At 34.9% G+C, this 12,577-nt stretch overlaps 2 protein-coding genes across 3 annotated transcripts in view; one reads left to right on the top strand and one right to left on the bottom strand.

The window, feature by feature from the left end:
• LOC108679321 (5'-AMP-activated protein kinase subunit gamma-1) overlaps positions 1-4,104 on the top strand; it is a 28,501-nt gene extending 24,397 nt beyond the window's left edge. For both annotated transcript variants that reach the window (XM_047884840.1, XM_018167924.2), the window contains 2 exons: positions 82-322; positions 1,133-4,104. In XM_047884840.1, coding sequence (XP_047740796.1) covers positions 82-322; positions 1,133-1,428 — 537 coding nt within the window. In that variant the 3' untranslated portion in view covers positions 1,429-4,104. The remainder of the gene's footprint in view (positions 1-81; positions 323-1,132) is intronic.
• A 125-nt stretch (positions 4,105-4,229) lies between these two features.
• LOC108679314 lies at positions 4,230-12,172 on the bottom strand. The gene is made up of 8 exons (XM_018167913.2): positions 12,003-12,172; positions 10,635-10,844; positions 8,211-8,374; positions 7,461-7,586; positions 6,706-6,821; positions 6,091-6,285; positions 5,256-5,331; positions 4,230-4,370 (listed from the first exon to the last, which is right to left on the bottom strand). Exons 1-8 carry the CDS (start codon positions 12,103-12,105, stop codon positions 4,230-4,232), a joined length of 1,131 nt encoding a protein of 376 aa, XP_018023402.1. The 5' UTR covers positions 12,106-12,172.
• Positions 12,173-12,577: the final 405 nt, after the last annotated feature.

Genomic DNA, 12,577 nt, shown 5'->3' with positions numbered 1-12,577 from the left:
AATTTCTTGCAGAATCCAGCTGATGCGGGATTTAAAATTTTATATACGGTACACGCTTTCAAATCACGACGTACCTTGCAGAATCTTGCAGCAGAAGGCACCTACAGCAACTTGAACGTGACGCTGAGACAAGCTAACGAGTCTCGCAACGAATGGTTCGAAGGCGTGCAACATTGCACCAAAGACGAGCGTCTGTGCACCGTCATGGATAGGATCGTGCGAGCCGAGGTCCACAGGCTGGTCGTAGTCGATGGAGCCAGGAAGGTCACAGGAGTGATCTCACTCTCGGATATCCTTCAGGAACTCGTCCTGAAGCCAAGTGGTTAGTCCGCAAGCGACTCGTATAACTCAATCATTGCATTTTGTCATTATATCTTTGATATCTTCGTCATTCCTCTATCTATACGGTATATCATTGCCATTCTCTGGTATTTGCATTTTTGTATCTTTTCAATTTTGTCGTTCTTGTATCTTTGTATCATTGCCATTTTGTTGTATTTGTATCTCGTATCTTTTTCATTTTGTCGTTCTTTTATCTCATATCTTTCCGTTTTGTTGTGTTAATTTGTACCAAGAACGCATACTGGCTTAGGGAATAAACCTTTTTTTTTGTAAATCACAATGAGATCAACTTGTAAGCATTTTTATCATTAATCATCATGAGTTCTTGTCTACAATTCTTATGCAATTGTATTTACCATGACACTAGCGCTGAGTGGCAAGCGATTACACACATTGTTATAATGTGTGTAATCTTGGTTTAGCCTCCATTAAAGTGACGCTTACAATTGCTAAGTCAAAAATTATAGGTTTCATCAAAGTGTATGAGCGTTCAATTCTTCAATAGCTGCTGGGGAAATGAAATCTCATTTGAAGGATGTCAACTTTCTGTACAGCATCTTCATCGTCTCGCGTTGAGGGCAGTTTTTTTTAGTTTACTTCATCATGCATTGAAAATGAATCATTTCTTTAAGTGAAGAGAAATGTTTCTAGTACTTTCAAAATCGCATCGCAATCTTCTGGTGACATCAGAGTTGGATAGGTATTATTTATTTCTTTAATTGGCTTTTCAAAGCATTGAAAATTCATTAATTAACCAGGTGAACGCTCACTTAATAATGATCTTTCTCAGGCGATTTGACCGTCCTCCAGAAGATAACAGTTAGTGACGTTGGAGCGGAGGCTGCTCCTTCAAGCTCCCCATCCTCGCCGTCCCCTATTTCCCCCCCATCGGCGACAGTCCCCCTCACCAAGTCGGGGAGCGAGGAGAGCTGCGGGGATACCGATCAGCTCACTGAAGGTCTAGCGTCCCCGGAGGCGGGGAAAGGTTCGTCAGGAGACAGCGAGGACGAGGGACGCTATAGCATGGATAAGAGCGAAGAAACCCCACCCGTTGCAACCCCAGAAGGCATCCCCATCAGCGGATAATTTTAGTTGATGTCGAGGCCTTTATCCCTCTTTTTTTATTTGGATGTTCCAAGTGTTGTTGGTCCCACGGCGCGCTGGACTGCATTTAGTCCGGTGGCTAAATTTCGTTCTTTTCGGGCCTTTGGCTCCTAAATAATCGACGCATATTTCATCCAGCAGTTGACCAAGATCCAGGCATCGGCCTCTAAATCATAGACTTAAAACCATTACGGTGACCGTCTGAAGTTTTGAGTGTCCGCCCCCATGTTCATGCTGGTCGTATGTGCAGGATTGTATAACTGATTATTCACGGCTGGTACATTATTTACGTGACAAAATCAATTGGGACTTAAATGACGGTCAATTTGAATGGCTGCGGGGCCAAGTAGCAAACTTGTAGCTAGAACTTATTACCTAATTTTCTTACTATTCTAGAACAAGCGTCTGAACGAACATTGTCGAAGCTGACGCAAGTTCTGGCATTAAATGGCTCGTGGCTAACGAAGTGCACATTTCTGTAGTTCAGATCAGAGAAAAAGGATATTCACTGCTGAAAATAGTAAAGAATTATTTTCTTCAAACGCGGTCAAGTACCTGGTTGAATAATTATCGTGTCCATTTAATTTTCCCGACAGGATCTAAATTTTATGGTCTAAACATTTCTAAAAGAAAATTGCTGTCCAAAAATATTCCGATTAATAAGGCCTGTTCTAGTTTCCTTTTATCAGGCATTTCCTGCTACTTATCAATTACAGAAATAAGAAGATCGGCTTTGGCATAATTTAGCAAAGCAGTATGGTGCACAACGCTGAACGATGGCCTTTTTTATGCAAAGGCTATCATAAGCAGCCTCATTGTGCTTGTAGTTAACTATGACCATTTGTTTGCACGTTGTTTTTTCATTGCAAATCCTTTTTAAAATCTTGTAGAATTATTTATTCTGTTGCTCTTTTGAAGTTAAATTTTGCCCGCAATTTTTATACTCAGCCGACACAAAAGATGTCGCTTAACAATGTCTAGATCAAAGCTGGTACTGAGACAGTGCTTCTGTTCCAGGCAGCTGGTTTTATACCTGTGCTGCATATACTCGTAGGTTGAATATTCTTGTCATATTAGCTCTCATCAAACTTTACTCGCTTGTTGATGAAGCTACTTATCACTGAAACTTGCGTCCCTACCAAACTGCTCCTCTATTTTTGGCTATTTGCTATCAAGCGCTTTCTGATCGGATTAAAAAAAAATACATGAGACCAATGTAACGACACGGCTCTTTCATGGCTGTCAAGGGCCGAACGATCCCTGAAACATTCAAGAATAATTTTTTTCACACGTTTCTATGGGAAGTTTATCATTTCTAGAATTTGAAAGACGCCCATCTGACATTGTGTGTCTTTCTATGTACATTTTTTTCATGATTTAGTTCGTAATCATGAATCTGAAGCATCTGAGCGACAATGTCAGTTACTCAGTCAAAACGAATGTAATTCGTTTTCTGCTAATTGGCTGAAATCGAAAGTTTGATCCTGTTTATTTGTATTTTCAGGTGCAATATTATGAACTATATAACATGCGTTAACTTTGACAAACGTGTTCGTGTAGCGATCATATTGGACTTTAACGGCTGATCAACGTCAGAACATTGAGGTATATACGACGAAGTGAGAAAAGGTTGTGAACATCTCAACTATGAGTTTTAAGCTGCTAATCATGGCTTTAGAAAATTGCTAAGAAATTAATTATGCTGAAGCTATTTCACAGACTCGATAATGAAAAGAAAAAAGACAAATTATGCATCTCCGATGTTTGCGAGATGCGTTTATGTAAATTAAGCCAACTAAAACGAATGAAAGGTCGTTGATTTATGTTAACAAACTGTTATTTTCAATTTTTCGGCTTGGCTGGCATACAGAACAAGAACTAACAGGTTCGTTACAATGTAAAGCGTTCGTAAGTCGTCATGGATTCCGAATAAGTTTGTATGTGTATAACTACATTGGTCCAGTATAGGAATAGTTGGCTATATAGTCGGCTGTTGGATAATGACCACACTGATGCAGCGAAGGAGTAGGTAGCTGTGTAATCACCATCGCATGTAGAAATAATTGATAAGAAAATGTAAGGTTCGGAACTTTCACGTACTCGAGAAAGCTTTCTTCGCCAACCGTATTCTGCAGAAAATTCCCTTCATTGTATAATGATTCGAATTGTATTCAGTTTGTGCTCATTGTAACTGCTGTACAAAAGAGAATGACCATTGGGCGTGTTCGTATGACCTAAATTATACAAATTTAACATGTATATTAGCAGCATTGCCTTACATGTGGAATACCCCGTGTATTTCACATCCGTAACTCGTATTATATTTCACTTGCAACGACGGTCGACGTCCATCACTCAGAAATTAATAAGTCATAATGTCCACGTATAGATATTTTCTGCAATTAGTACTGATACGCCCTTGTGCCTGGCCAAACCGGGTCAGGATGGCCCACGCAAGGGCAAAAAAAATGCATCGATATGTGGACAGTCTCGCTCATGTCTGCAAGTGTACTATATTCTAATGTTGGTGCCGTGTCTATACGACGGCAGCAGCAATTGGCTAACTTTATTCTAAGCCGCTAAGGAAAGCCATTGTAAGTTCATAAGAAGTTGCCTCATCTTGGTATAAATTCACGAATTAAAGTACTGATACGAGAATGTGTTAATCATCCTCTACACATGCTTCATGTGCTACATAACTCCTTCACGATATTATATTTGATACGTAATAAATCGAGGGTAAACTAGACCAAACGTCGATTGAGTAGGAGCTTTACTACGAGTTACCCGATGCTCATTTTTTCTTTTTGGCGAAAACTGAAATTTTGTTCACCGATGATGCTTCGCGAGATGGCAAAGGAAGCTGAATCACAATATGCGTGGATGTCTTTTTCACGCGCAGCAACTGCACCATCGTCAGGAGTCTGGAACAAATGACAACTTTTTATCTGCGAAACAATGTCATGTTTTCGTAACAGTTACGAATCCATTTTCCTTCAATATCTACAGAAAAAATAACGACATATTAACGTTTTAAATGAATCAATAATCAACCCTACGCCATTTGAAAGCGCGAAAGTCGAAGGATGAATAGGAATTAATCTAATAATCATGAAAGGTATACTCAAAAGCTGTTCATTTTTACACAAATACCGAACGATATTCTGCAAGCGAACCTTGATGCGAGGTTTAATAAATTTTGGCTATTGGAGCTTTGTATTTTTAATTTAATGTTCAAAAAATTTCGCTAGGTAACCACAATAATATGGGCTGGCTTGGAGAAGTGCGGAAACTAAATTTTTGTGTAAGGCACTAAAAGGCAAGTAATAAATTTTCAAGAGCTCTTTAGAATTATCCATTTTCAAACATAAGCAATACGAAATGCAGAGTTAATTTAAAACAAAGAAGAAGAACCCCGTCTTCGTTGATATTAAAACGTAAAATAATCTATGTAGCCACGACGAAAAACAGAATTACTTTAGACAAAGGATTTACACTGAGAAAATAAATCCTGGATTCGTCATGATCGAAGCCAAAATGAATTTTAATTGCTACGATTCAGTGAAGATGACATTACCATATGCAGGGTTTCCGACAAAAATGTCCCTGAGATTTCAACTGATATCTCCGCTCCAAATAAACATAATTAAATTGAACATTTTTGGTGGATATGTTGAACACATTTTTGTGAAAAAAATCAATTTTTCGTGCAAAGGAAATGAATTTAACTTGTTAATTTAACCCTTTAATTAAGCATAGAATTCCTGAGCCACTAAGAGAAAGTATAGAAAATTACCTGATAAATTTACTCGTATAAATATTTCAAATTTTTGCATGATATTTGCTAAGGCTTTGTGAATCATTTCCGGGGGCAAGAATCGTGCTCTGCAAATATGAATTATTTTAGTTAATTAAATATTTAATTGTGCATTGTTTATTTTATTTATATGTTATTTTATTTCTATCATATGCTATATTTGTTGTCTTGTTTATTTATATCGTAATGATCGCGCGGTGTACAGCGTCAAAAAAAAAAAAGTTATTGCATATTCTGGTATTACCCTAGCCTCCAAAATAAAGTTTTGCAACATTTTTGAAAACTTGGATAAATTGTCTTTGTTTATGAATATTTCCACTATTTTTGGTTCCATATGTATACATAAGATAATTAATTACCTTTAATATCATCCACATACCATCATGAAACTCGTGCTACAGCAAGCATAGTGAGCACTAACTGCTCTCCAGCTGCTTCGTATACAAGTTTAAACTTGAAACAAACTTCTGAAATACTAAATTCAGAATCAGAATTATTTGGTGCAATTATATCGGTATGTGATCCAAGCTTAGGCGAGAAGTTAGATATAATAGCGGATACATGTTTTACTGTTAGAACCTGTGTGTTTTAATATTAGACGTGTAGTTTGAAGCACGCAAACTAGAGATGAGTCCAATTACTCAAAGAATATGTTGACACTTGCTTTCTTGAACTAACTTACAGGGTTTGGAGACAAGGAAGAGGGTCCTCAAATAGACAGTTAAACTAAAATTGCGTGTCCTTACTACCTTTTTTGGCTGTTTGTAGGTGTTTTTCTGATGCTCTGAGGTTCCTTATTTAAATTACAATTGTTTTCCCATACTAACTTTTTAGTCAATTTGTAGGTGTTCTTAAGGTGCTCTACGACAGCATCATCCATGTTGTCAAGCGGAAGATCAACTCCAGACACAATCCTGCAGAGATACTCGACATAGATGGCAGCGCAGGCATAACGTAGCCGGCCTTCGTCGTCTGTCTCAAGTCTTGCACCCGCCAGACACTGCATGAACAGCGGTCTTACTCTGTCAGGGAAATCCATTTCATGATTATGAGCTCTGGAGCCATACTTACAAAAATAGTTACGAATTTGTTACTCCATCAATCAATCACTGACAATAAATCACATACGGGAGATCGGTTGCTACATATACTTAAGCGATAATTGATAGTACGGTACAGCCCCAATTAAATGGTAAAGCTCAGCTAAATAATAAAAGCACAAAATATCTGGATCCAAGACAATTATAAAAAAATTGAACATACAAATTAAATTACAATAAATATGTAGTATTACTTTGACACAGATCTTTCTCAAATAACAAAGCTGTAAGGCGCACCATGTAATTAATGAAAATGAGCATGATCGACATCAGCATTTTTGTTGCATGAATGACAGAAAGTAATGGATAATAACCATGATAAAGGAAATTATAGCAACCGACTTCTCAGTATCCAGGCCCTTGGTTTCCAGGAGCGCAGATGCTTCATCAATGAGATGCTCCAGAACGTAGTCCTCTACAATGTCACTCATGTTGTACACTTCGTCCACCGTCTTGGCCTGTCGTACGAAATTCAACTCAACATTAAACCAATTTTTTATACTACAATGGAACAAGTTGTTTAACAAAAAATATAAACATTACTTTTATACAGCTATGGTTCATTGGCCAAAATATCATGACTGTGTATACAAATTAATTCAGGAACACAAATAATGTGTTTGTTATCATGTTATGCCAGCTGTCATGATGATAATCGACCAAGCTCCAGATGACTTTAAGGAGTATTTGAAAGATTAATAGTTACTACATAGGCCATAATAAGAAAAACATTCATACAAGCACTTTGCCTCTCACCCAACGAATTAGCATGAACATTAAAACCAAAAATTATTCTGGCTTAACTTAGAGGAAAATGAACTTCCACACAATGAGCTCTATACATAAAAGCAAATTAAACAAGCATATCTTTTCCCTTGCAAGCAACACACAATAATATCGCTATAGACGAATTCAAATAAAATAATACAAAGCCACCTTCATCCTTGCATTATTCAGTCAGATGGCCGTAGGTAAACGTAGGTCGGTTCAGCTAAGGTGGTGTCTAACTCACTCAAAAGGAAAAATGAAATAAATACACTATCAGTTCCATCCCTACCACTATAAATTTGTAATGCTAATTGGACGTAAAAGCTCACACTTGTGTTGATGGGGGGTAAGAAGTAAGAGTTATCCGAAGAACTGCTTGTGACAACGGAAGTTGTTTTCTCAATCAGGGGACGGGCTTTCTCCACACTGCTTGTCAGCTCAGCAGCTCTCCGGTCCTGTAACAACCAGGTTCATTTTAGTAAGCCCAACATTTCCTTAAATACGGGAAAAATGTATTATATTATATTTATGACACATATTAATATATTAATATATTTTATTTATTATGTCTTAAATAGTGAATTTTTATTCACTTTGTAAGGACATTAATTTCTTTATATCCTGGCACAGTTCTCAGAAATACAGTTGTTATCAAATTTAAATTATGTATTTTTTTTAAAGTATCTGATCATTTTTAACGTATTACTATGTCCATTAGCAGATGACATGGAAATATAATAGAAAAAGTTGGAATTGTGAACTTGAAACTGTTGTGACAATTGCTTAACTCATTCAACACTGATAAATTCATTTTAGTAATTAGTTTAATAATAATAATTCAACAATCATTTTAATAATTAGTTGAAAATAAGGAAGCAGGAAGGTTAATTACTAAAAGCTAAAACAGAATAATAACTGCAGCTATTCACCTGACAAGTGGTAAAATGCCTTAATGAATGTGGAATTAAATATTCTAGGTATAAATTAAAGAAAGCAGTTGAATGGAATGATTTCTAGTTTATTTTTCTAAGCAAATCAGCCAATTTATTTCCATGTCAGGAATATCAAAAACAACTCACCTTTTCTTCCATGAGAACCTTGTGTTTCAATCTATTTTTCTTTGTTCCAAAGAGGACAGTTGCATTATATTTTTTAGGGCTGTTCACTTCATCTGGTTCATTGTTAACTAAATCAATCTCGGGGCTCACCAGAAACTCTTCTGCTTCCAATAATCTCATTTTACCTGGAAAACATGGAACTGAATCAAAAAGTACAATCAAATGTCTCAACACAGAAGAAAATATGCCTGTCAAGATTTGTTTGATTGGTTCTTGCAATCATAATGAATATAAAGCAAGAAATGTTTTCACTAAGCTTGTTTCAATTTTTCCAAATGTTCAATAATATGGTTGCATAATCTTCTGAATGTACAATCATACCCAGTGTAGGTAAATTTGTACCTATGCAGCCCAAAAAGGGGTTAAAGTTAATCAAAATTTCTGTATTGTCAATTAAGTGTGAGAGTAATACAACCCTGACATTTCATTTCTACCTACATCTACAAATGTCAATCGTTCATTATTGAATGAAAACAAAAAATATTTTTGGTTTGCATAGGTAAATGATGAGGCACACTAGGACAAAAAAATTTGAGGTGATATTTAAAATTAAAAAAAAAATGAGCATGGTTTATCTACATGAAGATTTATCCAAGTGTATTTCATACAGGAATAATGAAGTCTGAAAAAAATAGGCAAATAGGCAAGGCCAACTAATTCTGCTGCCAACTTAGAGAAAAGATACGTAGTAATCATTAGTGAATGGTGAGCCCTTAGATCCTGTAGAATGATTCCCAATCATCTCAGAAATTAATATCAATTCATCAACAAGATAAAATTAATTAGTAGTCAAAAGCATGTTTTGCTTGTGGTTAGAATAACAGTTCCATTAGGTCATCAGCCAACTTTCTTCTTAGATGTCAGAAGTACTTGCACAATACGAATTCCATAATTGAAGCCCATTACGAGTGAGAAAAAAGCCTATCACAACTGAGATTTACAATTCCATGGAAATTTTTGATAAATTTACTAGAAATTTTCATTTCATTTATATAAAAATGTTATTTTCATAAATTATAATCAAATAGCAACACAAGAGATGAAAAATTATATATATATATATATATATATTGTATGGCATATTAAAGGGAGTGCCTTGGTAAAAAATTTGATAAATTTGGCTTTTCTGTTTTCTTGACTCATTTTGAACGTGTTTGAAAGCTAAAAACAAGACGTGTTCTACAAAGCTAATACCATGGATGTACATGCGATAATTTTTGCGTAAGGCTGTTTTGAATTTTTTTTAAAATGACCATTTTATAACAATATTTACAAATTTTCATTTAAAAAATGGTATTTATAAATCACTATTTGCATTAATTGCAAAGTGTTTACAATCGTTTGAAAGTTACAAATGATGCACGTTCAAGAAAGCAAATACCTAGGGATGTAATGCAATATTTTTTGCATTAGGCTGTTTTGAACTTATATAAAGTGAATATTATTCATATATATAAAATATGAAAAAAGTCATGTTTATGGCTTATTATTCACATTAAACTGGACAAGAATAAGTCTAAAGATGCGTGCTAGTACCCTAAATGCAACTAACTGGCAATGGGAAAGCTTGGGCTACAATATCAAGTAATTTTTTGGCATATTCTTCCTTTTTCAATACATTTTACTTATTTAGCTCCCCTGAACAATTTTAATTTTCAAAATGTGCCATCTTAAAAATTTATCTCCTCCTATGATTTTCAAGTACAACATTGAGAGATACCTATAGTATTCAATTCATTAAATCAAGATCTAATTGACCAATTGATTTTTGTGATTTTGTTATAGTTTGGATTATATTTTGCAAAAAGAGGGGGAAGAGGAGTCAAAAATTGAGCTACACCCGAAAACCCTCCACCCCAACCTACTTAAACGAACATGAATTTGGAAAAATTCATTGGTGAATCGCTAGATATGGCTTTTACAAATTGAATGATATGTCTCTCAATGCTGTAGCACATTAATTGTAGGAGGAGATACTGTTTTCTACAGTATCCCCTTTTTAGCGCATTTTCTCATTTATGGAAAAAATGCACTATTGTGCTCGCCATGTCCGTCTGTCTGTCTGTCCGTCTGTCTGTCCGTGACCTCAAGTTTTCATCGACGAGAAAATGCGCTCTCTGTCACTCACTGCAGTGAGTACTGAGTTATATTTTTTGCTATTTTCTATGAATTTCATGTCTTCTTTCATTTTTTTTCAAAAAAATTTACACAAACAAAAAGGTCTCAGATTTCTGTTTTACATATGTGTACCAAGTTTCAAAATGATCTGTCAGTAGATAAAAAAAGTCTTGTCTTGGCCAAGAAGCTCCCCTTAACGTCACTAGACTGGCACTAAACTGGACAGGAAATTAGGTATCTTTTGCAAACAAATAAATGCAGTCTTACCTGTTTTCTTGTTGGCAATGCCAACAAGGCAAATATCATTGTTAGAATGTCTGCAGAGTTGATTTTGGCCACTGTACACTTTCCCATCCATGTCATTCAGAGTCAAACGACTGATATACTTGCGGCCAGGTCGGTCTCCTTCAACGTATGGTTCACGCTCCAATGTAGTTGTCAATGAAGATAGCTCAGGTGGAGTAGTGCGAAACCTCACTGTGAAATTAAAAGTTGAGTAAAATACAAGATCCATTTCAAAGAACTGGTGGACAACAGTAAATTACAGGTAGTTGCTAAATGAAGGGCACCTTGTTCACTTTCTAATAACCAAAACCAGGAGCATTGTTGTTTAAGCTTTGATTCTTTAACCAAATATTGAATGACAAATGAATTAGCATCCAGTAGCTAAACAAAAAAAAATTTTTTTTTGTCACTATCAAAGGAGTAACATGCAATATAAAGAACAAGTATTGAGTCTTGAATTTCTTATATGTAAAAGAAGATTAACTGAATTATTTTATTATTTACACAATATTACATAATTTTCCCTTTAGTAAAAAGTTTCATATTTCATGTACTACCATAAGTTTCATTTTGACAGTGCGGTGTCTTGCCAAGAGATAGTGCGGTGTATGACAGGTGCATATAATATTGAATTTCATGTACATGTTTCATATTTCATGTAGGTATGTGAGATATATTAGGATAAACAATCTAAGTAAAATAACTAGTAAAAATAATATACATTTAAAAATTACTTTTTAAAGACAACACTTCTAAAGAATCCAGTGTCTCCAATGTTAAAGATGTACAATGAATTTCTCATTATATTTTTGAATAAAAAAATTAATTTTTCAATTTTTTGTAATATATAAACATTTTTTTCAAAATTATTTATTCTGTAAATTGATTTATGCATTGCCTCTGACTTCACACAAGTGTGCAAAATTTCAGATCAATTGGACAGGTAAAAGTGTGTCAAATATTAATTATAAGATTTGTAGCTGACGAAATTATTTTTTCAATTATTTGATACTGGAAAAAAATGTTTGCATTCCTAAAATTATTTATTTTGTCATTTGACTCATGCATTGTCTCCAACTTTACACAAGCGTGCGAAATTTCAGATTGATAGGATAAGTAGATGTGTATTAAATTTTGATTACAAGATTTGTGGCAGACAGACAGACAAACAAACAAGAAGTGAAGTTAAAGAGAAGAGTTGTTATAATAATAATAATGAACCATTTTGCTTTTGACCCAACAGTCTAAAAATTTAAATTTTAACTAAAATAAAACATAAGTATGATTGCTAGTTATTCGATCAGAAAATCTTTACTACATTTTTTTGTTAGTGAATTAAATTGTACTCACCCAGTGCAGGGTGAGCTAACATGGCTTGCACAGACAAATTTTCAACTGATTCAATAACAAATTTTCTTTTCTTGGATCTGGGTTTTTCATGAAGGGAATCCATTTCAAAACTAGTTTGATTTTGACCTGTTGAAGAACTGCATATACAGGAAATTCAAGAAGCATTAATAAATAGCAGTGGATAAACTTATAAAGCAAAATAGTGCAGAGCTTGTATGGCACAAAACTGCCTACTATGCTCTATAATTAAAAGAAGGGCAATTGAAAATTGCTACTCCAGAGTCCAGACAATGAAATCAGAGTATGGAAGCAATGCCATCTTTTTGTGTAATACAAGTAATTTAATTGAATTTTGTATTATTAGCTGGATGGTTTCCCATTGCAAATCATTTATGGTCACTAGTCAGAATTTGGAAATATCAATGTTCCAAGCATGAACTAGGCTAACTTTTGAATTGACTGAAATTGTATTAACTAATTTCTAAAGCCATGACTCGTGAAGTCTATTATACAGCCACAGGCATTTAATATATTTACGGTACTTGGCAAGCCACTACTCTATTTTTCAGGTCATG

Source organism: Hyalella azteca, unplaced genomic scaffold, assembly GCF_000764305.2.
Source record: "Hyalella azteca isolate HAZT.00-mixed unplaced genomic scaffold, Hazt_2.0.2 contig16275, whole genome shotgun sequence".
Classification (NCBI taxonomy): Eukaryota; Metazoa; Arthropoda; class Malacostraca; order Amphipoda; family Hyalellidae; genus Hyalella; species Hyalella azteca.
This window is presented reverse-complemented; position numbering and strand designations above follow the sequence as displayed.